The sequence below is a fragment of the Temnothorax longispinosus genome, chromosome 10 (assembly GCF_030848805.1).
Source record: "Temnothorax longispinosus isolate EJ_2023e chromosome 10, Tlon_JGU_v1, whole genome shotgun sequence".
Classification (NCBI taxonomy): domain Eukaryota; kingdom Metazoa; phylum Arthropoda; class Insecta; order Hymenoptera; family Formicidae; genus Temnothorax; species Temnothorax longispinosus.
Genome location: NC_092367.1, coordinates 7,908,198 through 7,935,716, shown reverse-complemented (window position 1 = coordinate 7,935,716; position 27,519 = coordinate 7,908,198). Strand labels below are relative to the sequence as shown.

The following is a 27,519-nucleotide window of genomic DNA, read 5'->3' as shown; positions in this document are numbered from 1 at the left end:
CGCGCGAGGCAATTGAAATTACGCGCCACACGTGGCGGCGACGACGACGCTGCGCCACGTCGAACGTCGGAATCGCCTAGCGTTCGGCGCCGACGGATGTGCGCGAGACCCGCGGCTCTGGCAGGCAGGCAGGCCACGAGAGGTGGATATTGGGAACTCTCTCGCCGTCGTCGGCCATAGTGAAAAATGGCGGGTGTTAGCTTACGTGAATGACGACGACCGTGCTCTCGACCGAAGGAGCTTTTATTGTTCGCACAGTCGCGGAAACGGGAACGTAATCGAGTGTTAACGAGTGTGTGCTTCGTCCCCCGCGGTACGGTTCTACCAGCGGGGATAAACTGGTGTGTCATATATGATTTATCTGGGGGCTAAAGATGCAGAATGTAGCACAAGGAACGACCTCGGATAGCCAGAAGAGCCACGAGAAGCCGTCGGCGGCGACGGCGGCATCCGCGGTAGCGGCAACAGCGGCGTCGGCGGCGGCGGCAGTGGCAGCGGTGGCAGCAGCACCACCGCCGCCACCACCACCGACATCATCGTCGTCCTCGGTGTCCTCGTCGGCGAACGTCCACCACGACACCGGGAAGACGTCGTCGACTCCCCAGTCGTCGACGTCGAGCCCCACGAAGTCGGAGACCGAGACCTTCTCCGAGCTGCAGCCGCGCTTTATGACAGACTCGTCGGAGAGCGAGGAGGACAGCGTCTCCGAGGTAAAACGCCAAACGGCGACGGGAGATAGAGAGAGAGAGAGAGAGAGAGAGAGAGATGGAGCGTGCGAGAGAGGGACTCGCCTAGGCGCAACGTGATAAGATTATCCGTGTGCACGTTCGGCGTGTCGGGAACGGAACGCGAGAGTAAAGGAGAGAGAAAGAGCGAGAGAGAGAAGGTAGGGGACGGCAAGATGGAATGAGAAAGGAAGACACGAGCGAGCGAGAGATAGAAAGAAGGGAGGGGAGAGAGACAGAGAATGTACGCGTGTGTGTACGCGCATACGTGTAAATGCCTTCTCGGAGAGCGAGAGCATCGTCTTCGCCGTAACGAGCGTGTTCCTGCTCGACGGAGAGAGAGAGACAGAGAGGAAAGAAAAGAAGGAACACGGCTGTCCGCCGATTTTATCCTCCGCGCGGCCGTCCGCCGTCTTTCTTCCCCTTTCCCTGGCTTCTACGACGACGTAGGAACACGGGCTCCTCCTCGTCGTCGGTGTCTTCGTCGTCGTGGCTGTCGCGGGGCGGATACGCCGCTATCTCCGTTGGATCGCGCGCTCGCCAGTTCTAGGAACGCGCTGAATCTCGAATTAGTGGCCGTCGAGCTCTCTCTCTCTTTCTCCTGTCTCTCTCTCTCTCTCTCTCTCTCTCTCTCTCTCTCTCTCTCGCGGTCGCTTTGCTCCTTCTTTCACCACGCTGGCCGCTTCCTGTGGCATTTCCTATTTCTATTAACGCGCATTTTCGCGTGCACCGCCGCCGCGCCGAGGATGTCGGCGACATTACGCGTGCACGCGCTCGTTATACCGGATCGATCGTAACGATCTACGCGAGCGTGCGTGCGTGTGTGTGTGTGTGTGCGCGCGGGGTCTGTAAAATATACATGCCTCCCTCTTCCCCCCCCCGTCTACACCCGCCCGTTACCCGCGCGCACACACTGGTATACCCCGCGTGCGATTCTCGTGTACGTGTGCGCGCTTATGCTCGCGCGTGTCATTGGCATATATATCTGGTGTGTACGCGTGAAAGAGGACGTTCATGTCGAGCGGACGGGAAAAGCGACGAGGTTATGACTCGCCGTCGCCATACCGAGACACGGCTCTGGCTCTCGTCGAGCGGGTGCGCTCGAGAATCGCCGAAGTATCGTTTCCTGCTTGATCTGCTAAAAAGAAAAAAAAGAACGTATTACAGCCTCTCTTTCTCTGCATCTCGAGCTGCGGGAAATAATTCGACGGAATACGTCGCGAAATGCCTTTGAAGAGAAGTGTAGTTTTCTCCGTGGTGGTCGAAGGCGGACGATCGAGATGTAATTTTTCAAATACTTTTACGACTTGTCATCACCTGGCAGCGCGTTCTCTACTTGAAATAGATAAGAGGAAACGGAGGGTCGCGGAGAGGAACGCGAAGTGCGCGACGCGAGATAGCATCGAGAGACCTTTCGAGGCGTTCTGTAAAATCAGTTCTTTGACCTTTCTTTGGAACTATTGTCTGTTCTATTTAGCTGAGCTTCCCGCATAGGTTCAGCTTTTCTCTTTTTCCCCTCCAACGTGAAGAGAAAAAGAGGAAAGATGAACCGTGCGAGAAGTTCAGCTGAAAAGAAAACACAGGCCTATTGTGAACTGATTTTTTTTTTGTAATCTCTTCAGAAATAACCGCGCTTCGATCGATTCGAGATTTTTGCTGGAAAACCTCCCGATATCGTGAATCGTCTAACGTGCGTACGTAAGCAGGGCGATGGGCGGAAAGGGGAGGGGGGGGGGCGGAGGGGGGATTGACACGCGTGAAGTGGACTGCGAGGCATTCCTCCGCCTGCGTCACGCGGGGAATCTCGAATCTCGGGTCCGCGGCGGGTTTCAAGCGGAAGGCGGAATGTGTGCGCGGAGATCTCATGAGAATTGGGTTTGAGCTGCTCCGAGGAGAACCCAGTGACGTATGTCCCTGGACCGGTATATTCGTCGTCGTCTCGGTGTTCGCGAGTTGACAGTTGACGGAAAGGAGCTGCTACGCGATGCAAAGCCATCTTTGAGGGGGGGGGGAAGGGGGGGCGGTGACCTCGATTCAACTCCGATTAACTTTGAGGATAGAACCTCGCTGTAAAATTTTTAACCGTGCAATCTGTCGTCTCTAATCTAATCTTCCTTTCCACGTGTTAGACAGCAAAGGATTAATTTGTTAATGAAATGTTTAAACAAGTTCCGTTTGGCTAATTGTAAATAATCGGCGTTTAGTCTAAGTCGTCCTTACAGTCTATTTCTATTATTCAGTTTCTTCCAATTCTTAGAACTAAAAAAAAAAAAGATAGGAAGTAAGTTAAGCTGAAGCGTCGTCTACAATGGCAGCGGGAGTATGCGGTAAGACGTAAGCAGTGAGCTATTGACCAACCACAGTCGATTATTCTTGAATTGTAAAAATCCCATTAGTCAATAACTTACCGCTTACGTCTCACTGTATACTCCTACTGCCATTGTAGACGACGCTTTTAAAGTTAATCCGCGTTAAATAAAGATGACTGACTGAACGCCGATTAGGTAATCTATCAAACGGAACTTATTTAACTGTTTTCCGTTGGCATGGCTAATTAATCCTTTGTTATCTGACACGTGGAACGAAAGTTTAGATTATAAACGACAAATTACACGGTTGAAATTTTTGGTTCAAGTTGATCTGCATGTGATAGAAATGAACATTAGGTTCGCAGACAAAATTCTAGCTGCACAGCTGTTCTGTGTCGAATGACAGCTTCGCGGATTCACAGGGAAACTATAGTCGAATTTTTTTGGGTATTGCTATAGGTCGTTGCTTGAAGGAACAACCTGAATCGCTTTGATTAAAAAAAAAAACCAAAGAATATGCCACAAGGAAAAGTTGTACTAACGGTATCCTATTTATACTGGTTGATTATAACACGTCGCTCTTTCTGGGTTACATTCTTGTCTGTGGCGCGGATGGTTAAGGATAATTTAGAGAAATTAGCGCTGATCAACTGAGGTCGAGTAGCGAATCGTGTCGATATGAGTTAGCGTTGACTCCAAAAAAATTGGTTTTCCTTTCCACGTTAAATAAAACGACCCAAAAGCAGGATAGGAAATTATTAACCGGAAGTGTTAACTGACTTGTACTACACGATTGGGAGTTAAGGTCCGGTTGCTCGAGAGTGCTAACTCCAGCCTCGTTTCCTTTTCTGTGCGTCGCGAGCGAGATAGTCTAGAATGAAGAAAAAACGAAGCATTGGATCTAAAATTATTTATTCCAAGCGCAATCTTCTTGCCACTTACGATTATAACTTAAAAACGGCTAGTCGCTAATCGAAATTTACTCGACGCAGATTACAAACGCTTTTGCAATCGTGCTTGATGTCCGATAACACCAAGATTAATCAAGGGCCGTAATTGATGTAATGTTTCTTCATCCTCACAGTTAGGAAGGATTGCGATCTATAAAAGCCACCGAATGTTGTTATTTATTTGTTCCCAATTTCTCAGTTACGGCTTTTTCCCCAGTGCTATCTCTCTAGGCTGTAAATCTTTTCCTCCATTAATTTAATCTCTCCGCGCTAGATAAATTCTAACATATTGCGAAATTAAGTACTAAATTAGTGCTGAAGTCCAGAATTAGGCGTTTAAAGTGTTCAGCAGAAAATTGGATACATAAGGCTAACTTAACGTTAAATTGGTTTTTCCTATGAAAAAATAAGTATCTAATATGTATAAATTGCAGAAATGAACACGCTAGAGAATTAGAGCGCTCTATATATATAAGAAATCCATTAAAATACATATATCGAAAGTATGCTTTTTTGGAATTTTCGACTGTACGATGTGTCGTACAAATCTCCAATCTAATCTCCTTTTTAAAAAGAAAGAAAAAAATTCTTTCAACTGTAGCCATTCCAATTTACAAGCAGCAAGTCATATCGCGGTATAAAACGTTAGATTTTCTTACGTTATCCGCGATCGAAATATTCTTATCTTATTAGCGTAACGTTAACGCACCGACGAATAAATTTATTCCAGCTCGTAGGAATTTGTATTTAGATACCAGCCAACTTGCAAGTTAAAGATTCCGCGTTAAAAAATTAAATTCCTCTATGTACTTGGTATTAAAATATTCGTTTATTCGTAACGTTGAGATGTCCAAATCGTCGGCTTGATATCTTGACGGTCCCTTGGACGAGTATTTTTATTTATTATATTTTTTTTTATGGAGAGCAGCTCTAACGTAATTATTCTAATTTCTTGCCAAGCTGAAATTAAGGCATTTAATTAGCGCTTAATTTTGCAGCAAATTAGAATATTCTTAAATAAGAAGATTAGTCTTTAAAAAGGTCACGCTTATTAAATTAATTCTTTTATTAAAGGACATTCTTTAATGAAAGAATTAATTTGACAAGCGTAACTCGGATGCGTAAGAGAGATCTCTGAAATCTCGTAGCTTTATTAACAATATTTCTAATTCTCTTTGGTCAAATTTCTCCTTTCTTTTACGTAATTTTTGAACAAGCTTTAAGATTATTTTTGAACAGTGTATCCGATTTAAATTTGTTGGAATTTTCTAAATCTTTACAAAATTTTAGGAAATTGTGCGAAAGTTAATTAGGTAATTAATGACGTTATCCCGAACCCAAGACGGACTCCATCGACATCGACATTGTCGCACAGAAGCTATTTCTTTTTTGTCTAATATTGTAACGTCGGTTTTAGTTAGGCTTTGTTTCGTTCCACCTCTCTCTTGTCAAGGTCTATACGTACATACGCACATACGCATATAATTGTTGTACTTTATGTCGCCGTGTAAAAACGTATTGTGCAAAGTCGACTACGTCGATTTATACAGGCCATTTGCTCAATTGTCCTTCTTGCTTTCTACATTTGGAGCAGATACACGTACATATACCCCTATGTATAAACACATATATCTATTCGGTAAAGGACCTGTAAACCTGCATGATTTCGCACATCCTTTTGCATGGTAAAGTATAAATACTTGAAATCAAATCTGTAAACAACGAAGGATCGAAAAAAGGATAAGCTCGATGAAATTAATCAGTGATTGGACATATTAAACGATATCTGTTAACTATTTCATTAATGTGAATGGAATTATTCTTTTTATTTTTTTTCTGGAAAAAAGAGATTAGATTGGGGACCTGTGTACAGCGAATCGTACAGTCAGAAATTTTAAGCGACAATCGGCGTCGATCAAGTTCGAGCGGAGTTGAGTTGAATCGGAGCCTGGCCGGAGGTCGTCCTAAGGGTTCGCGATCGCACGAAGGCGTCGAAACGTGCCTTCCCCACCTCCGTCTCGCGATCCATCTTTCCTCCCACCCACCCACCGTCGAGTTTATCGCGTTATCCCGGTGTTCGTTGCCCGCGACGTTTAGGTTTCGTATCAGCCACCAGGTGGTGGTCTCCGCTTCGCTAGAGTACGCCGGCTTTAGAGGAAGGTGCGTGCACGTAGATGGCCAAAGGCCTCCTCCCGTCGTAGGAGAGCCTCGTCGCGGAGCTGAGGGACGAAGGGACGCGGGAGTCGGGACAGGCAGGCTGGCAGGCTGGGAGGGAGGGAAAGAAAGGATGAACGTCAGCGGGGAATTCGCACATCGGGAAAGGGTTATATAATCCGTGTCGAATACCACGTAATGCGCTGACAGTCGGCCCCGCCGTCACCGACGACACCGACGTTCGGCCGTCGACGTTCGGCTCGCTTTTCTTTTCTCTCGCCGCCTCATCTCTCTCGCGACTCGCTCACGCAATTCCTCCGCCTCCCCTCTCCTCCCCCTGTGCCCTCTTAGACTCTCTCTCTCTTTCTCTCTCCCTCCGCTCCTTTCTCTCGTCGTAGTGCAAGCGTGCGCGCATTGCCTCGACGACTTCCACCTTCATTCTGATGTCCACGGGGAGCGCATCGCGGCCACCGAGGTGCACTCGAATGCCGTTCCCATCCTCCATCCCCGTGCCCCGCGCGCGCGAGCGGCGCGGCGAGGAGGTGGGAGCGAATGAAGGGAGAAAGAGCGAAAGAAGAGAAGAATGACTGGCATGTGTACGTGTTTTGTTGTGTGTCGGGTATAACGCGAGAGAGGACCGCGACCGTGTGTGGGGGGGTGAGGGGGTAGGGGGGACCGACCGTGTCGCGCAAATGCTGGTTAAAGTGCCTCGCCAGGCTTGTGCACTGCCGCGAGTACGCGCGTGCGCGCGCGCGCGCACGTATAATACGCATACGTATACGTACGATTGGGGATTATGTGTGCCGTTCGTGCGCGCGTAAACCGCAGGAAATCGCGCACGGACACACGTAAGGCGCGCCTCGCACGTGTGCACCTTCCCCCCCCCTCCGGCCACCACGCACGCACACCGTCGCGCGCCACGCGCGAGCGCGCGGCTGTGTGCGTGCGTACGCGCGTACGTATACGTAGGTACGTGGGATGCGCGGGGCGAGTGTGCGCCGCGCGTTCGTCGCACCGCGGACCGCCGTCGGCCGCGCCACCTGGCGGCCTAGCCGCGAGTCCGCCGCGTTCTCGCTCGCCGAAGGTCCGCACGAGTTCGCGGCGCCGATTAGCCCCGTCCGTGTCGGAGAGCCAACCTCGCTCGCTGAGCTCTCGCACGCAATATCGGCTCCGCTGTACGTAAAGGCGCGGTGCGTTACGTCGTCGAGTTTCGCGGCGCGTCGACGCGCTGGTCGATGCGCGCGTTGAAGAAGCGACGCGAAACGCAGCGCGTACGGGCACACCGAGCCACCATATTATTCCGTACCCGATCACGGCGCGTTCGCGTTTCGCACGGTGTTCCTCGTCCGCGACGGCTCGTCGCGCCTCCACCACCTCCGCGTGCGTACGTCGACGACGTGGAAGGAAAAGAGTCGTCCCCCCCTCCCCCCGTCGCCGCCGACCTCGATCGCCGTCATCTCCGTCGCCGTCGTCCCCCCGCGTCGTGGTCGCGCGAGCGCGCCCCCGACGCGAATGTACGTTGCCCCGATTTTCCTCGCGCTCTGCCTCGGCCCCGAGGCCGATCCCCGTGCTCCGCGGCGCGACGGAGTGAGAGGCGAGCGACGGATGAACGACGCATGCATCGCACGCGGGGTGCCATAGGTCGTGGAAGTGTCGACGGCGCACCGCCGCCGCCGCCGTCGGTCGTCGTCATCGTCGCCGTCATCGCGCGGGGCCGCTCCCCCTTCGCGGGGGGAACGGCCGCGCGCATCGCCGAGCGTTAAAGCGCTCGTAACGTCACTTATCGCCGTAATTGCCACCGCCACCACCGCCGTTCGCCGCCGCCGTCGTTCGCCTAGAAGACACACAATTATACTTTCACCCGGCGTTCCCGATTTACGTTTATTGTCTCGCGGCTGCGCCGATAACGCGACCACCGCGGGCACGTCCGGTCGCGACAGCCGAGACCTCGTCCCCCCCCCCCCCCCCCGCCCCTCGACGAGGCATCACCGTTCCGCTTCCCTTTGATCTCGTTTTCTTTATTGGATTCGTAGATAAAGCGTAAAACGTGCAATCACGACGGGCGTGCGATCGATGCGGATTAATCAAGTACAAGATCGTGGACGTAACCCTTTAAAGCCAATTCCTCTATATTCTTCTTTTTTTTCTTCCTTGTATTGTTGCACATATTTGGTTTTACCAACGGATATTTCTCGTTGCAGGTGGAGTGCTTCGCGATCGATCAGGTTGAACTGGACGAAGATCATCCCGACTCGTCGAAATTCCTGTTGACCCCCGACGATCCGGAACGTTCCGTGGACCCCGAGACCCAGGCGCGTCTCGAGGCGTTGCTCGAAGCGGCCGGCATCGGGAAGCTGTCGTCGGGCGATGGGAAGCACCTGCCCGACCACGAAGTGCTGCGACGCTTAACGTCGAGTGTGTCTTGTGCGTTGGATGAGGCTGCGGCAGCGCTAACACGTATGCGTAGTGACAATCCGCGTACGCCGAACGAAAAGCGCTCTCTCGTCGAGGCGTGCACCGACGGAGACGTCGGTACCGTTCGGAAGTTGTTAACGGAGGGCCGAAGTGTCCACGAGACCACCGAGGAGGGAGAGAGCCTGCTGTCACTAGCTTGCTCAGCTGGTTACTACGAACTTGCTCAGGTTTGGAATCAAAATCGCACGCGTATACCTTCCTCCCGTAGTAGAGTTCCGAACCGTCCATTTGCAATGTTGATGTGGGACACCGTGTATCACACTGCAAGATGTTTTGTTAAGTTGCACCGAGGTGTCTGACTGTTATGCGTGTTATGGATAAAAAATTTCCAGTTTACACGTTTGACGTGCAATTTTTGTTTACATGCGTATGTGTGCATCGAGCTTGATCGTGGAATCATAGACTCGATCTCATATAAATTTGTATCTAAAGATTGCTCTTTCTTCAGAAAAAATCTCTTTTGTTTTGAAAGGTGCTGTATAGTGGTTTTGTGCACGCGTGTGTGTGTGTGTGTGTGTTTGTCCGAGGAATACCTTGCAGCCAAAATGACATTTTGATGTTGTATTAACTAAAAAATCACGCAAATTTAGTCAAATGACGTCAAAATGATATTTCGATTGCGATGTGTTCTTTGGGTGGTGTTAAATGCTATCGCTCCTCCTTTGTCACTTTATTAACTCTCAGTATGTATATTTTACCGTGTACGCGTAATATTATGCTCACCGTATTTGTACAGGTGTTGTAATCGATGTTAACGGTTCAGTTTGAATGACTGTAATAATACTATTGGTACAGTAATTCTCATTACGTGAGAAGATCCGAAAATAAATAATATTGAATAAATAATATTGAACGTTATTATTCAGTAGTGTTACGCTTTTACGTGATGTATGTTCGTAAAAGTACAATTTGTCAAAATGAAATGATTTCTGTGTTGGCATGTGTCGAATAATATTCACACAATTAAAATTTATTTATATTACGTTATAATTACAGTCACTCAGACATCAGAATTCTTGTTTAATGGTACACGGTTGCTGCTTTATCTTGAAAGTAAAGTTCTGACTTAGGTTTACAGCTGGAAGAGTTTCTATGATAAATTTATTTACCTTCAACTGTATATTCTTGTGTAATTGTAGGCTGTGATATTTGAAAATTAATTGCAATTCGCTGAAATTTATTTGTTTCTGGTTACTTTGATGTTAACGATTGGATAAATATCATAAAACGGTGTACGCGGAAACATTCTTTAAAACGTCAATCTCCTATGCTTCAACTTTTTTTTCTTGTTTATCAAACTATTATGTTAATCATGAACATGAAGTTGGCATTATAATTGTACAATTATAACGTAAGATAATTTATTTCAAATTAATTTTGTAGACCAATGAAATTTATCTGTCATTGCGTTTTTTCTACGAAACAGGTACTCTTGGCGATGAACGCTAATGTAGAAGATCGCGGCATCAAAGGGGACTGTACCCCTTTGATGGAAGCTGCTAGTGCAGGGCATGTAGATATCGTGAGTTTGCTGATTGCTCATGGGGCCGATGTAAACGCTCAGTCTACATCAGGTAAAATTATCCGTCAGTTTCGTTTATTTTAACGCCGCAATGTTCGTAAGCTCTAACGACGCATCAAATTTATTTTCGCCAATATGTAAATATTGTTGAGATTACGCGGCGTTATTTCGGTCGATGATTATTGTTGCAAATGTATTATGTATTGATCGAAGGCAACACACCTCTCATGTACGGATGTGCCGGTGGACACGAAGGGGTTGTGTGTGCCTTATTAAATGCCGGCGCCAATGTTGAGGATCACAATGAGAACGGTCATACACCTCTGATGGAAGCGGCGAGTGCTGGGCATGTTCAAGTCGCCAAGATCTTGCTTGACAACGGGGCCGGCATCAATACTCATTCCAATGAATTTAAAGAGTCCGCATTGACCTTGGCCTGCTATAAGGGACATTTGGAAATGGTCCGCTTTTTGTTAGAAGCTGGCGCGGATCAGGTAATAACATGCGACGTTGGCCCTTAATCTCCCTCTGATGTATAGAGATAATAAAGATGATAATAAAGATAATAAAATGAGCATACGAAAAAGAAACGCATATTATATAGTACTTCCAAACTGCACTGAACACGTGGATACAAAAGTTGTTTTCTTTTTCTTTTGAATACTTTCGGAAACGAAAGGAACGCAACTTTTTTGTCTACGGCACTCCTGATTATTCGAGAACTACCTGCTTTGTGTTTTTAATGGGCGCAGAAGAGCGAGGCCCTCGTGAACCTGATTGGTTAACGCTGTATCGTTAGCATTTCGATTCACCGTGACGCGCTGATTGGTTGATCGAGTGTTTTCTTACACTTATGTCGCCACGTGGGCGACATCGCCCAATCCAGGCCTAGTCAACTCCGGAACCACGACACTTTTCTTTTCATTTACAGAGAGTGGGGAGAAAGGGATTTCTTCGCTGGATGAAGTTAAACGTACCTGCTTAACTTCATCCAGTGGATGAATTCCTTTCCCCCTCCCCCACTCTCTGTAAATGGAGAGGGAAAAGCCTCGTGGCTTCGGAGCTCAAAATTGACCAGGCCTAGCCCAAGCGTTTTAGTGCAGTTTGAAGTATACCTTCCGGTAAGAATTACACGTGGCAAGGGAAAACATGGATGACAAGGGGTCTAAGATTCGTTAACGGAACTATTCTGAAATTAAAAATTATGGAATTTAATAACTTTTACACATGTGTTATACATATAATGCTTAATAATTTTACTAACATTGATGTTTCCGCGTATTTTTACAGGAGCATAAAACCGATGAGATGCATACCGCCCTTATGGAAGCATCGATGGATGGTCATGTGGAAGTCGCTCGTTTACTTTTAGATTCAGGTGCCCAAGTAAACATGCCAACGGACAGTTTCGAGTCGCCATTAACATTAGCTGCCTGTGGAGGTCATGTGGACTTAGCTATGCTTCTTATCGAACGTGGAGCGAACATCGAGGAAGTTAACGACGAAGGTTATACGCCACTGATGGAAGCGGCGCGCGAGGGTCATGAAGAAATGGTTGCTTTACTTTTGAGCCAGGGTACGTAACGTTTTTCATTTGTGTCGTCAATCAACGACAATCGCAAGTATTGTGAGTCGTGAGTAATATTGATTGTGATTTTTTTTCAAAAAGGTGCCAACATCAATGCCCAAACTGAGGAAACTCAGGAAACGGCGCTTACCTTGGCTTGTTGCGGAGGTTTCTTGGAAGTTGCCGATTTTTTAATCAAGGCGGGAGCGGATATCGAGCTGGGCGCATCCACCCCTCTAATGGAGGCTGCTCAGGAGGGACACTTAGATCTTGTTCGATATTTACTCGAATCTGCGGCGGATGTGCACGCTCAAACGCAGACGGGAGATACGGCATTGACATATGCGTGCGAGAACGGTCACACTGACGTTGCTGACCTTTTATTGCAATTTGGCGCTGATCTAGTACGTCCTTTTTTATGATTTATAACACACCGCAGATACATTTTATTTTTATATATTTTTATTTATGTATTATCTCGTGTCTTTAAATTTTTTTATCATTGTGCGAGTTATTTATACCAATTCATTATATTTAAGGAACATGAATCAGAAGGAGGTAGAACTCCACTGATGAAGGCTTGTAGAGCGGGCCATTTGTGCACGGTTCAATTTCTCATCTCTAAGCGCGCTGATGTCAATCGACAAACAACAAACAATGATCACACGCCGCTCTCGTTGGCGTGCGCTGGTGGTCATCTGGCTGTGGTTGAGCTGCTTCTTGCACAATCTGCAAATCCATTTCATAAGCTAAAAGTAAGATATCTATCCCCAAAATAATCAAGTAAAAAATCTATATTTTTACGAGCATTTACATTGGTATTGATATAAAACTTAAATTAATTTATAGGACAACTCCACTATGCTGATAGAAGCGGCAAAGGGGGGTCACACTCCTGTTGTTCAACTATTATTGGACTATCCTCATAGCATTATGATGAGTGCTCCTCATAGTGCTGCACCTGCGCCCATGTTATTACCACAGCAGCAGCAGCAACAGCAGCCGCCGCCACAACAACAACAACAACAACAACACCAACCACCACCACCGCAGCAGCAGCAGCAGCAGCAGCAACCACAACCGCAGCCACAGCCGCAGCAACAACAGCAGCATATAATTCATCAACAACATGTACCTCACTCCCAGCAGACGTCTACGCAACCGCAGCAACATCCGCAACAACAACAACAGCAGCAACAACAAACCGCCGAGCAACAACAAGCGCAAAATCTTCAACCCAAACACAATACGCAAAAGTCATTGTTGAGAAAGAATCGATCAGTGACTATGATGCCCGATATGAGCCTTACTTCTGCCGAAGCGCAACAAGTTCGTTCGCAGCCCGCAGGAGAATCAACCACTACTACCAAGGACGATACCAATATTCTCGATAAAGGCAGTGGGGGTTTTACAAGTTTGTCAGAACCTAATATTAGTCTTAGTCCGACGCCAGCAGCGTCAACGCAAGTGATACATGTCAGCGAAAGTCGGAAAACTATAACTAGACAAGAGCAAATCATTCATAAGCAACAAATACTTGAGGAATTACAAGTACGTTCTTTGTCATATTCTCAATTCTCTAAAGTTTCTCGATATATTCTTAAAGAACATTGTAAGAATTCTTGATTGACAGCATTTACATACCTTATTAATCTGAGAATTATAATCCTCATATACCCACATAAAACACAAAAAAATATTTAAATATTTGGTGCATTTTTTTTTTTAAATCTATGGTACGTTATGCGCTTTGTTGTAAAGTTGCATAATAATATTTTTCAGAGGGTAGAACGAGAACTACAAATGAAAAGTGCAGGACATTTGTTTCCTGGTCCGCGAAACTCAATTATAAATCAATCTCAACAACAACAGCCACAAGATCCTAGCGAGACAGAAGCATTGTTACCGGGCATGCTGAATATTGATTTGCCAGCTCAGTCAACATCTCCTCATGGTATTTTATTCACTCCACTGAAATGTGTATTTGCCTTAAAATTAGATGTTTATATCAATATTTTCAACGTGATTATTTTGCTTAAAAGGTTTAGTTTGCAATACAACTGGTATGTCTGGCGGTTCATTGACGTATCCAGGGGCTAACGACGCAGCATTGGTGTGCAGTGCTTACCTCGATGGTAAGATAATGGGGATGCAAGCTGCACAGTTCCAGAAAACGCTTTCCGTGGTTCCAACCGCGACGGAAACGTTCCCCACAAATACATTTCCTTCCTCGCCTCCTTTGTCTCTTGCACCGTTGCCTGTTACGACCACCACCACTGTGTCACTCATTAGTGCTACTTCTTCAACAACCACGCCGAGTCCGCCGAGCATTTCTACCCCTCCAACCGTTATAGCCGTTTCCCAATCGCCTATTACCGCGAGCAGCGACGTCAGCCAAAATACTGCTATAAGCGATCGTCCAAAAGCTAAGCCTGTGTCCAAGAAAGAAGGAAAGAACGTGCGGAAAGCTACGTCCAGCATGGGGATGGCAAAGTTGCAGACACAAGCGACTATAATGGCTGGACTTCACCAACAATATCAGCAGAAGCAACGTCAGCATCCTTCTTATCAAGTACAACAGGTTCAACAACTGCAGCAACTCAACCAGCAACTGCAGCTCCAATTGGATCAAGTGCAGGTGGATTTCTATCATCTTTATTTCTTATTCCGATTTCAAAAATCTTACAGCGTGCGAAACAATAATTGGATTTAACACACGCGTGTAGACCGTTTTCTTTTCAATGAATTTTTTTCGATGTAGATACAACAGCAATCGCAGCAGCCGCAATCGCAACCGCAACAATCCCACCAACAAACTCATTCACAGCAACAAACCAACATAGTTGCTAATAGTACGGGTAGCATACTCATGCCCACTCAATTGATGTCACACTTGCATCCCACACATCATTTGCACAGCCAGGTAACTTATATGGTTCAATAATTAGCTGCGGTTATTTTCGTAAGACAACTAAACTTAAAAGAACATATATTTTTAACAGCAAACAGCGCAAGAAAATCTTCCCGAGCAAACGGATCCTGAGTTAACGCGAAAGTACAGAGAAAGCGCTTGCGCATTTTTTACTGGCGCCCAGAAATCTAAAACCTTCAATCCTAACGATAGAGTATTGAAATTGGAGGACGGCACGGATATTCCTATCGACGATGCGTTTGAAATTTTTCGTTCCATTAGCTTCGACGACACGGTTGACAGTAAGTACTTATCTTTTTAAAACTGAAAAGAAAATCAGAATTAAAAGTAAAATTAAATTAATATCTTATTTTATTTCTATATAGCAACTGAAGATCAAGAGAAGCTTGAATTGAAAAGATTGGACGTATCGAATAATAAGGAACAACAACAGCAGCAGCAGCAGCAACAACAGCAGCAACATCTACATACCACCCAAATAGTTCAACAAGGCGGAAGTCCTCATGCATCCCAAGAGTTTTTTACTCCTGTGCTGTCAGTACCTTCGGTTTCTTTACCGGCCTTACCGTCATTACAAGTGACCAGCGCTGGCGTTCAAATAGAGGCAGACATATCAGCGGGCTTACAACTAACAAGTACGCAGTCCTTGCAAAACCCGACGCTGAAGAATCGTCTGAGAGCCTTCGAAGAAGGTTTCCGCCAGGGTAGTATACATTTTCGCGAATGTATGCAGCATATTAGCAGCGATACTTTCCAACCTCAGTTGCTGCTTCAATCCTCTCAAATAAGTAAGTTATCAAAACGTGTCTTTAGTGCGACTAATGTCACCGAGTGACTCGTTCAATAGTGAACGATTTTTTATTTACTTTAAACTTTCTCGTTACTAGCATTTCCTACGCAAACATTACCAGCTGTGAGTGGCGCAACGGGAATAGTAGATAGTATACCTCCTCATCAGTCGAGCAGTTACGTGCAATCCACAACTTGCAGCACTAATCAAGTTCAAGTTGCTACCCAGACTCAAGCACCCGCTACTACGACAACCGCGAACGTAGCTACCTCCGATAAGAAACAAGTGTACACTGCACCGACCACCGGCAAGGGCAAGAAAGCCAGATATCCTCTCCTGTCTCAACAACAATCTTGCCAGCAACAACAAACTGCCAATGCTCAACAAGCTCCCAATTTTCCTGCGCAAAATTATCAGCTAGATCCAGCAACAGGTGAGAATTGTAAGAAGCTGCGATTTTCACTGTAATCAGCACGATGATACTCGAAATAAATTGCTAAGAATGTTCTCACCACTCAGTTATTGATCAATGTACAACAGGTGTCCCGACGGTAGGAGGGTATGCGTCCAACCAAGTTCCACCCGCTCCGTTCTCGTGTATGGATGTTGATTCAGAAACCGACAGCAATCATGACACGGCTTTAACTTTGGCTTGCGCGGGAGGGCATGAAGATCTTGTGGAACTTCTTCTAAGTCGTGGTGCAGATATAGGTAGGTGAAATGCCGCATTGTATATGTATCGTCATATAGTTTTTATTGATATACGCGCGTTGTATTTCATATGTCGAGTTTAATATACTTAATAATTTAATTTAATGCAATATAAAAGAAATATTTGTCGCGTGCATTATGAAATATGGAGAAACTTTTATCGAGCAAGCAAGCTGACGTAGCAATTTTCTTACAGAACATAGGGATAAGAAGGGATTTACGCCGCTTATTTTGGCCGCAACGGCTGGCCATCAGAAGGTAGTTGAAATTCTACTCAATCACGGAGCTGACATAGAAGCGCAATCTGAACGTACCAAGGATACGCCATTGTCACTCGCATGTAGTGGAGGCAGATACGAAGTAGTCGAGCTTTTGCTCAATCGCGGCGCGAACAAAGAACATCGCAACGTTTCTGATTACACCCCCTTAAGCCTGGCTGCAAGTGGCGGTTATGTGAACATAATAAAGCTACTACTGAGCCATGGTGCCGAAATTAATTCACGTACTGGCTCCAAACTAGGCATATCTCCTCTAATGTTAGCCGCTATGAATGGCCATACTGGTAAGAAATCAGAGTTTGAAATTAATTAATATTTGACACTAAGAAATTCCAAATTCATCATGACTGAAACACTAAAAAAAATATATATGACATTTTAATGTGCAGCGGCAGTTAAGCTACTTTTGGACATGGGCAGCGATATTAACGCGCAAATTGAGACAAACCGCAATACGGCGTTAACGCTCGCGTGCTTTCAGGGGAGGCATGAGGTTGTTAGCCTCCTCCTCGATCGAAAAGCCAACGTTGAACATCGAGCAAAGGTAACATATTTAATACTCATATATGTAATTTTGCTATAACTTTTCGAAATAATTTTTTTTCTTTTTACATAGACTGGCTTAACGCCATTGATGGAGGCCGCTAGTGGTGGATATGTTGAAGTTGGGCGTGTGTTACTTACGAAAGGTGCTGATGTTAACGCGACGCCTGTCCCATCATCTCGTGACACTGCCCTCACTATTGCCGCTGATAAAGGCCACTGCCGTTTCGTAGAACTTCTATTATCGAGGTAATTTGTCGCTACGTTATGTCCAATGTTATGAAATAACGAGCTCAGTAACGGAGATTTCGTCATTTCTTTCCAGGGGGACCCAAGTCGAAGTAAAAAATAAAAAAGGGAACAGTCCACTATGGTTAGCTGCAAACGGCGGGCATCTAAATGTCGTAGATTTATTATACCATGCAGGTGCAGATATTGACTCGCAAGATAATCGTAAGGTATACACGATAATTTGTTTGACGAGAGATCTACGTAATTTTTTTTATCCGATCTTAGACAAAATACATGTGTAAAATACATTCTATAATGATTAGGTTTCCTGCTTGATGGCTGCCTTTCGAAAGGGTCATATCAAAGTGGTGAAGTGGATGGTGAATCATGTAACGCAATTCCCCAGTGACCTAGAGATGACAAGATATGTAGCGACTGTTAATGACAAAGAACTTTCGGAAAAATGCAACGAGTGTGTGAAAGTGATAAGAGCTGCCAAAGAGACGCAGGCCGCTAAAGCAAATAAGAATGCCACCATACTCTTAGAAGAACTCGACATGGAAAAGACGAGAGAAGAATCGAAAAAGGCGGCCGCCGCACGGAGACGAGAGAGGAAGAAAAAGAAAAAGCTCGAGAAGAAGGAAGAGAAGCGCAAGCTGCATGAGGAGTACAAGAAAAACGAGACACCGTTTGAGGATAAGGAAGAAAGCGGAAAGAAATCGGACGAGGAATGCGATCGGGCGGACGACAGCGAGCATGAGGGCGGCGACGAGAGAATGGAGACCGTGCCGTCTCCCGTAAACAGAAGCCCGGAGGATCCCGACAGAGAAGAGGGCGACAGTGGAATAGATGCGAACAGCCAGGGTAGTTGTAGCAGCAACGATGTGAAGGCGAGAGAGAAAAAGAAAGAGAAGAAGAAAAAGAAGAACAATAGTCCTAGTAACAACGATAAGGATACGTCCCCCCAGCGTTCGTCCAAGACCCTCCTTTCACAAAACACCAATTTATCTCAAAACACAGCGACATCGACCAAGTCTCAGAATAACACTACGGAGAAGTAAGTAAATGCATTTTTTCCTTGCTTCGTATCTTGGCCTGTTTTTAGAATCTGAAAACTCGGGAGTTGTCAAGAATTTAAATAATAAATGAGACACCGGAAAAGAGATATAGATTTAACATACCGATTATGTAAAAATGTTAGATAAAGGCTTATTCTGTAAACATCTGTGCAAAGCACATAATGATGTCGTTAATGTTTACAGAATAGGCTCTAAATATCAAATGTAGATACAATTTTATTGTACTGATATTTTCAAATTTGTATATTTAATATATTTCGATATATATATAGGAACTGAACTAGCTCGAAAAAATCTCTTGGCTCATTTTTTATATAATTACGTTTGAAAAGATAGATTCGATGTTTTATTATTTAGCAGCTAAATTATTTTTTTACATTAAAATGTAAAGACAGTAATTTTTATGCTTCTAGAATAATAAAGTACCGATATTGAAATACCGATTATCCTTCTTAATATTATTTTTTACATATTGATAATAATTTGTTACAGGCGAATTATGACTAATGTTACCAGCGCAGTACCGGTATCAACAACCTCAGTTACAACTACTAGGACATCCACCGTCCTCAGTTCCGATCGAAAATTGAAAGGTTTGGTTTTTGAAGCATCCTCTTTGAGGCATCCTGCTGAAAGAGAAGATTTTGAAGCGACCGGTAATGAGACTTATGTTCCTGGCAAAGGAAAGAAGTCTTATAATAATCAATACGATGGAGATGCTCTAAATACGTCGGCGAAAGCGAGTAACACTAGCCCCAAGCAAAGCGGAAAACGCGAGGAAGGATGGAAGGAAGTTGTGCGAAAGTAAGATACACGTTCTTGGAGAGATCTTTTTAAAATTTTTTCCTTTGTTCACTTCGGTATTAATATACCATTCGGTATATTAATATTTTTTCTTACAAATAGAATCTTACAACTATCATGATTTGCAGGGGACAGTCTGATGATTCCGGAAGATTTATGAATTCACCATACCGTTCTAAAAAAGTATCCGTTCCCCCAAATGCTATCAGCCGAGTGATAGGTAGAGGAGGCAGTAATATAAATGCTATTCGTGTTTCAACGGGCGCGCATATCGAAGTAGAAAAGCAAAGTAAATGCCAAGTGGAAAGAATCATCACAATTAAGTGAGTGATCAGATAATATATCTTTTTTAATAAAGTTTACATATTTTATAAAAGATGCATACCATAGATCGCACTAATAATTTTCTAGTTTCTTTTGTCATTTAGAAATGAAAAAAGAAAGTTAATATCAAAATGTCGACATTTTATTTTTCTCACATAAATAGATATATCTGATTTTACTTAGAAATTAAATAAAAATATCTGGAGAATCAGAGAATTTTCAGGAAATTCTTTTCTACGATTTGAGTAGATGTCTTGATCGTTCCAAGTAAAAATATCAGTGTTTAAATTGTCGTTCTGTTGTTTGTAGAGGATCAACTGAAGCTACAAAGAACGCTTATCATTTGATATCAGGGCTTATTAGGGATCCAGAGGCAGATGTCTCGCAGATGCTTGCGAAATCCAAGCTTAATACAACAACCTCTTCGTGGGACAAGTCTGTTCCCAATGTTACTGTAAGCACGAAGAAATAAAACTATAATGAGTTTTACCATTACATGTAGAACGATTTAATAAATTGATATCTTCTTTCAGACAAGTAAAACGAAAATTGGTGGATCCGTTAATAAAGCACCTAATCTGGCATCCAGTACAACCAGTAGCCAAATTAATAAATCAGGATATTCTTCCGGAGCGTCCATTATTAATCCATTGGTTCCTATTCGCTCATCGTCCAGTGTGAAACTCACTGGTGCTTTTCCTACTTCTTTGCCACGTGCGACGGCGCCTAGACTCATGGCCGCAGGTAATATAAAGCATATGTGTATAAATAATTTATTAATTGCAACGAACAATCATCATATATGTTTATTTTTATGTCAATTTAATTTGCAAAACTTAATCGTTTAAAGGTAATACATTAGCATCGAATATTTCATTTACTTTTATATTTGTGTCTATCATACATAGAATATATTCCTTATTAATTGCATAGTGCTATTTCTATTCGAAAAACCCTAAATTTTTTTGCAGTGGATGAAAGAAGAATTATTATCCACTCAATCAACAATGGAATTTAGACGGACATACGTTGAATTTGTTCAAAAATATATTTATGCTGTTAAGCATTCTAGGGAAATAGTTTAGGACGATTTTTCGAGTTTTTATTAATAAATATTGCTATACATACGCAGTGGATAAAAATTCTAAAACAACCCGTAAAAATATAGAGACATTTTGACAAAAAGAAGTAAACATTTATGCAGCTATTACACCATGTATTATGCTTTAATTTTACATTATAGACTACGTTTACACGGCGGCTTATAATCCGGTTTAATAACTACCGTATACTATCCGATCCAAAATTTTTCTTTTTTGATTATAATGATCATTTAGATATGAGTTTTTTTAAACTACACCTTTTTTAGTATATAAATATCAAAAATTGATTTAAATGTTTAGAATATCAAAATAGTTTTATTTTTAAATGATCGTTATAATTAAAAGAAAAATTTTGGATCAGGTAGTATACAGTAGTTATTGGCCTAGTTTACACCGATCACTTGATACACGTATTAAATAATAAATAATTAGTAAATTAGTTTGATTATTGGCTGATCAGCTCAAATATACTATTTGATACGCGTATCAAGAGATTGGTGTGAACTAAACCATCAAATCGAATTATAAGCAGCCGTGTAAACGTAAGTCATGTTAATATTACGCATCGATATTATACTTAGCTGAGAAACGTGCCGCGCAAGCCGCAGCCGCCCAAATGGCGTCCTCGTCTAACACAAAGACGACAATGTCGTATACGAGTGCGATTATGACCGCCGGTAGGGCAGGGACAAAGATTGTCACCACTAGCACGACGCAGACATTTGCGGCGAAGCTATCCGAGATCACTGCCTCGACTCACAGTTCTACCACCGTCATGCAGTCGACTCACACCGCACCGGTGATCAAACAACAAAAGCCCATGGCGCAAGCCGCGACTGTGACTATTATGTCGGCCACATCTGCGGCAACCGCTCACACAACCAGCCAACAACAACAGTCCATAATCAGTACATCGCCGAAGCACTGCCGATCACTGCCCATTATATCCGCCCCGTCGGCAATAGCATCTCACTATCCCGGGAAATCGAGTTACCCACTTGGAACGATCGCGTCATCGACCACGAACGCCGTGGTAACGACAAACTGTCCGGAAAATTCACTTGTCTCGACGTCAGCCAGTTCCGTTCGAGTGACACCCTCGCCGCCAGTTGTACCGTTGCAAGCGCAAACGTTGCCGCCGCCGCCACCAACGGTACAGCAGCAGCAACAGCAGCAGCAGCAATCGATGCAGCAACAGCAATCGCAGCAGGGTATTCGCAGCACTACGCCGGTCGTGACTCAGGAACATCAACAGCAGCAGCAACAGCAGCAGCAGCAATCTAGCAACACGCCTCAGGAGTACTCGCTGTTCAATGATACTTTTACTAAAGTCACGCAACAGTCAATGTGGGGAGGAAGAGAAAACGAAACTCAAAAAGGCATGAATTTTGCGACTGTTGCGGGCGGTGGTGTATCATCAAACACGAGCTCCGGTCCATCTACGGCTAAGTTTGACAGTTCCCCACCGCAGGTATGTTGTGACAATGGATTATGGATTTTGATTTTTTAAATATTCATTTATATGAAAACACATGCGAGATAGTTTCAAATAGTTTTGGCAAGATTAAAACGAGAATATTACAATTGTTTGTATCAGTAAAAGTTAATTTCTCCATGGAGTCATCCTTTTCTTGTTTGTATTATGATACACTGTAACATTTCATGTAAGAGGGAAAAAAAACAATGAAGTATCACACGTTTTAAATTTTGTCGAGCACAGGTAGACGCATCTAAGGCTCCGGGGTACCGCGGTACAGCCATGTGCTCCCCAGTTTCCAGTAAGCCGGGTAGCACGAGCAACGCGTCGACCAACGTAATTGGCAGCGTGGTAACGGGCTCCGTACACAACAATCCTATGCAGCCCGCGCAGTTTCAGTCTTCGACGAGCTACGGCGAGCATCCTCCCATACCGAACAAGCCGCCCGGTAGTCTAGCGGTGGCTAGACCAGTAATACCCCCACAGAGCATCGATATGGGAACGGGCATGGCGGCGCAGTTTAACAGGCCGGCGGTCTTCCAGGGTGATCTGACAACGCGGAACGCGACGACGCATCAGCCGGCGGCGCACGTGATACCGTCCACGTCGCAACCGGCACTGGACGTCGGTCTCTTCAAGGCGGCGAACAGCAGCGGCGGCAGTTACGAACATCCGAACGTAAACTCTAACCTGTTGAAAATGATACCGAACGATACACAGAGTGGTGCCGGCCATTCTATGCTACCGTTTCACCCTCATATGCAGAGTTACGCTCAGACTATCGCACCGTCCGCCTCTGTGATCAACACCACCGTCAGCATGTCAAGATTGAACCCGCGCGCCCCCGATTTCTCCAGCTCGCTTCACTTGAGCAGTAAGCCGCAGGTGACGATGTTCAATGCCGCCGCCGGATCTGCGGGACTGCATCCGGCTAATATGTTCGCCGCCCCCGTGCCGGCGCAACCACCTTCCGCGATACAGTCCAACAATCTGGGGATGATGAGCAACTATCCGCTGGGAAAGTATCAGGCGCCCTCGCGGGCAACGCCAGCAGCGAACACCGGCATCTCGACAACTGCTCAGACGACCCGCTGGTCTTACGCCACGCCGGCGCCGCATACCAACTACCCGCCGCATCAGGATCCCATGATCAGCCAAATGGGGTTCTCCAATCAGCTGGCGAACATCAGCGGCCAACCCGGCGGTGGTATCGATCTGATTACGAGTCTGGAGAACGGTGGCTCGCCGGCTATATCTCCCTCGTCACCGGCACAGGTCGCCCAGGAGATGAATCAATTGAAGATTGAGGACCGCAAAGTACCACGACCAATTGGTACCGAAAGGGCAACGTGGAAGAATTACTCGGCAGCGGGGATGGGTCCGGGCGGAGACGCCGATTCTTCTATCAATTGGATGCTCAACGCTGATAAGCTAGCATGGTCGAATTGCAATCTGGCGCCCGGTATCGACAGGCATCAGATGTTTCGATCGAACCCCACTTACAACCCACGTATATCCAACGTCGATCCTGAGATCCATCAGATGATGGAATCTTCCTTCCAGGTAACTGTCGATCCTCTCGCATACACGATTAATTTTATTATTATTCGTAACTTTTTGTCGAGCCATTTATTATTTCGTGCAATTGCTACGCACGATGATAAAAAAAAAACGGCACAAGGTCTTTAAAACAGTACTTGCTAAAAGCGATAAAAAATTTACACAAATTGAAAATTCATCGTGTTTGTACACACATGTAATTAACTTTATCGTGTTTAGGGTCATGTGAATACGCAACAACCTTTCCCGACTAACGGAAATGCGCCATTGTCACTCATGCCAATGGCGTTAATAGCGGGACAGTATGGAGCATCCGAAATGACAGAAATCCCGCCGAACGAGCAGAATAAGATAGATCCACCTGCATGGGGAATGCCCGACGCCGTACAAGACAAGCAACATCCGGTAAGATCATCCTTCTCTAGCAAGATCTCTGATTTGAAACATTTTTTCTTCTTTTAAAACTGTAAAACAATATGGTAATGCTATTGTAGAAAAAAAACTTGATATATTAACTTTGTTTACTTGCAGGCGTGGAATAAATGGACCCATTAAGGGAAGAGAAGATCGTCGTGCGTGCTGACACAGCTTCAACCTCTAAATATAACATATTTTCATATTTTGGATCTGACGATGAGAATTGAAAAAGATAGTAATAGCAATAGTCTGGACTGGATCAATTATTTGTAGGCACATAAATTATATTACGATCTTATTATATTCATTCAAACCCAGATTCTTAATATTACTTGTCACACTAGAGGATAAGACGACAAATCCTTAATTACTCAACTTATTGCTATCACTAATATATCTCCCGAGTTAATTGCAGAGTATAAGAAGTGTTCAAGAGCGAGAGGAAGGGAAGACGGAGTCAGTGTCGGTTAAGGAAAGCCTATATCCTACGTTGTAGGATAAATGACGGCGTAATTATAATGGCATAATTACCTCGGATCTGTGTCATCATTTCCTTGACCGCACGGACTGTCGTAAGCTCCGTTATCAATTATCGTTAAGCAGGGACATGCCAATCACCAATAATCTTCTTCTTCTTCTCCTTCAAGAAGAAGAAGACCAATAATCGAATGCTAATAATAATGAATTATGTCTCTTCTATTGTCGAAGATCTGAATTCGCGATATTCGAGACATCGCGAAATATATTCGCCAGATCCATCACGATAATCTAGACACGCGTGAAATTTACGCTTTGTATCGGCATCGAACGTTCAAAATTTCGCCTGAGTTAAATTCGCATTATTGTGAAACAGATTCGTGGTGATGGGAACATTTCGAAGCCAAATGTTCGTCAGGTCGATCGCGACGATCCGGTCATACACGCGTTATGACGTTTCGACATAGTCGCCACTACAGTCTCTGCAGCAGCGATGATGAACATTTAAGAAAGTCGTGTCGGAGACAAATGCGATAAAGCTCTCGCTTCGGATCACTATTGATTTTAAATCACGAGCCGCTTACGTTGAGGACAGCAGCTGTGCTCTCGGCACCATATCGAACGATATAGGGCGGTGAATATTTTCGTGTTTACTATTTAGAGCGCTGTAAAGAAATGCTGTAATCCTACGAGCATGATACAATTGTGTAAATAATTGCTTCGCAAAACGGGTGATTCTGAGAACTTCCATGCTGCAAATTGAGAGAACCGGGGAAGACGGTCCGGATGAGGAAAAAAACCCGAAAAGGAGGGATGTAAGGGGGATCTTGGGGGAACCATTGGCTTCACCGAACACCTGGGTACATAATTACTCTTCTTCCACTCTTGCACCTACGCTTGAATTCGTCACTGTCACTCCGAGTCTGACTGTCGCTTCTAAACTGTATCCCAGAACAGATAATGTAGTGATTAGGGAGAAAAAAAAAAGACAAAGAGGAGGAGCGTTCCTTCCTGTAGATTCTCGAGCGTCGATTATGTCTGATCGCGCTTGAAGAGCGTCCGTTGTTTCGCGTTAGACGAACAACTGTATAGATTTCCCATCGACGAGAGTGTACGTTGGTGTTGCGTCATTAAATCGATCGAAGATAATACGAACAAAAATACGATAACGACGTTGTTCCGACCGATTAGCCGATCGAATCGAGGTTTTCGTTGTCCAGCCGGTTCCGGTACATTTATAATCTTTGCGTTTTGTCTCGTAGACGTCAATCCTTCAATCGGGGGCTAACGATCGCCGATAGCACGAGATCGCGCTCTCTGTTTTCCAGGCAGATCCCACCGGACACAAGATTGTCACGATCGTAGCGAATTTTTATCGAGCTCACCCACAACACACAGAACACGCAGAACACTTATGAAAATTCTATTACGTACCGTACACACGCGTAAATGACCAGGTTCTCGGGGGAAAAAAAATGAAACTCGAATTTACGTAAGCGTTAACAGGAAATGTGTCACGAAATCGAGATACGCAATGTAACTAATAATATATTATATATACCGAATCCTATTCAGATCAATGAATACAGTTTCATTGTAAAAGTGGTAGTGGGCCGCCAAACGCATGAGGATGTAGCCGTGCGTCTCTAGTGCGACAGTGCTATTATAATATTATTATTGCTGTGGTGGTGTAATAATGTTTATTATTATATTATGGTTATTATTACACGCAAAACGTAACTATAGGAAAGAAAGAGAGAAAAAAGAAAAAAAAACAGGTACATAGAAAGAGAGAGAGAGAGAGAAAGAAAGGTCACCCCTGCTATCTCGGCTGGACTTAGTAATGATATAATAATATTATAGAGATACACACAACACACACATATATACACACACACACACATACACACTCGGATATATGAAATGTTCATTTCGATTGAACATTTGAAAATCTTTCTTGGTGGGGATTTCGGCAAGTGTTCAATACATAGCGACGATATACTATAATTGAAACGGTCCCCACACACGCGCGTAATGAGATGATGATAATGTGAGGGATAATGATGATAAATGATATGAAGCTCATGGAAATCGTACGAGGGCTTTTTGACCTATATTCCAGGGAGCGCTTCAATTATTCTCTAAGGATATATTGTTATAATTTAAAGCCTATTTTCAAATTTGATTTATGATAACTGCGATATATGATATAAAACTATTATATGACATATAACAATAAAGCAAATAAATAAATATAACGACGACGAAAATTCATTGCGAGCTCTTCTCATTTTTACGTTCACCCGCCCTTGATTTGGATGCCTTCCCTTCGAGGACTCTTCTCTTCACGAATATCCTCGTGTTGAAACTGCATGTCATTTAATTTCAACTTTTTGCTTTCCGTTCTTCTTCGTACGATTATCTCGAACGAGTCTCTTGCCATTTATTAACACGCCTTTGATATTAAATGCCGAAAACTTTTATCGGTTAATTTTTGTGGGGAAAAATTTATGTAGACCACATAAATCATTTATAAGAAAACATTTTTTTTGTCAATCTACTGAAATTTATAACAAGTTGTGCGTATTATTTATAGTACATGTATATATTACATATTTGTGCAAATGTAGAAAAAATAAAATTCTTTTATTTAACTCATTATGTTCCATTATTATCCATTATTAAAACCTTAAACAATTGGAAATCAGCACTTTCAGAACAGAGTCTGTTTTTCCCAGTTTCGGAAATGTCAAGTTTCTAAGACTTCCAAGCTTTTGTTTTCTTTTTGGGATCGAGGAAGGGATAGTGAATTAACTCTTTTGCACAAGGTCGCCTTGCATGCCAGAGACGGCCACGAATAACATTCCTAAATAATATCTCAAGGTTTATAATGCTATGTATGATAAATATTCAACGTTTATAAAGTTAAAATTGTTCATGCTTTTCATCGCTTCATTGAAGCCTTCGCTGTCCAGATTATCGAAGATAAATAAGTTATTTTACAAATCTCTATTTTTAATTATAAAGTCTCTCGAGAGGAAATATTCACGAGTAATCGACTTTCGTCGACGGTCGTGGAAAGAAAAACAAG

At 44.2% G+C, this 27,519-nt stretch overlaps 1 protein-coding gene across 5 annotated transcripts; it reads left to right on the top strand.

Annotated features, from left to right (window-relative positions):
• The first annotated feature begins 156 nt into the window (after nucleotides 1–156).
• Mask (multiple ankyrin repeats single KH domain) lies at nucleotides 157–26,702 on the top strand. 5 transcript variants are annotated; one of them, XM_071790734.1, is made up of 28 exons: nucleotides 157–710; nucleotides 8,340–8,780; nucleotides 10,040–10,187; nucleotides 10,349–10,629; nucleotides 11,426–11,711; nucleotides 11,805–12,106; nucleotides 12,242–12,457; nucleotides 12,552–13,253; nucleotides 13,485–13,656; nucleotides 13,745–14,340; nucleotides 14,464–14,625; nucleotides 14,705–14,915; nucleotides 15,000–15,422; nucleotides 15,522–15,857; nucleotides 15,965–16,135; nucleotides 16,332–16,697; nucleotides 16,803–16,957; nucleotides 17,030–17,205; nucleotides 17,282–17,414; nucleotides 17,511–18,244; nucleotides 18,759–19,070; nucleotides 19,199–19,393; nucleotides 19,704–19,848; nucleotides 19,928–20,138; nucleotides 21,079–21,968; nucleotides 22,218–23,537; nucleotides 23,754–23,939; nucleotides 24,066–26,702. In XM_071790734.1, exons 1-28 carry the CDS (start codon nucleotides 375–377, stop codon nucleotides 24,087–24,089), a joined length of 9,630 nt encoding a protein of 3,209 aa, XP_071646835.1. In that variant the 5' UTR covers nucleotides 157–374; the 3' UTR covers nucleotides 24,090–26,702. The 5 variants fall into 5 exon arrangements, with proteins under 5 accessions (XP_071646835.1, XP_071646834.1, XP_071646838.1 ...); XM_071790733.1 differs by having other exon boundaries at nucleotides 15,522–15,866; XM_071790737.1 differs by lacking the exon at nucleotides 157–710 and adding an exon at nucleotides 7,182–7,313 and having other exon boundaries at nucleotides 15,522–15,866.
• Nucleotides 26,703–27,519: the final 817 nt, after the last annotated feature.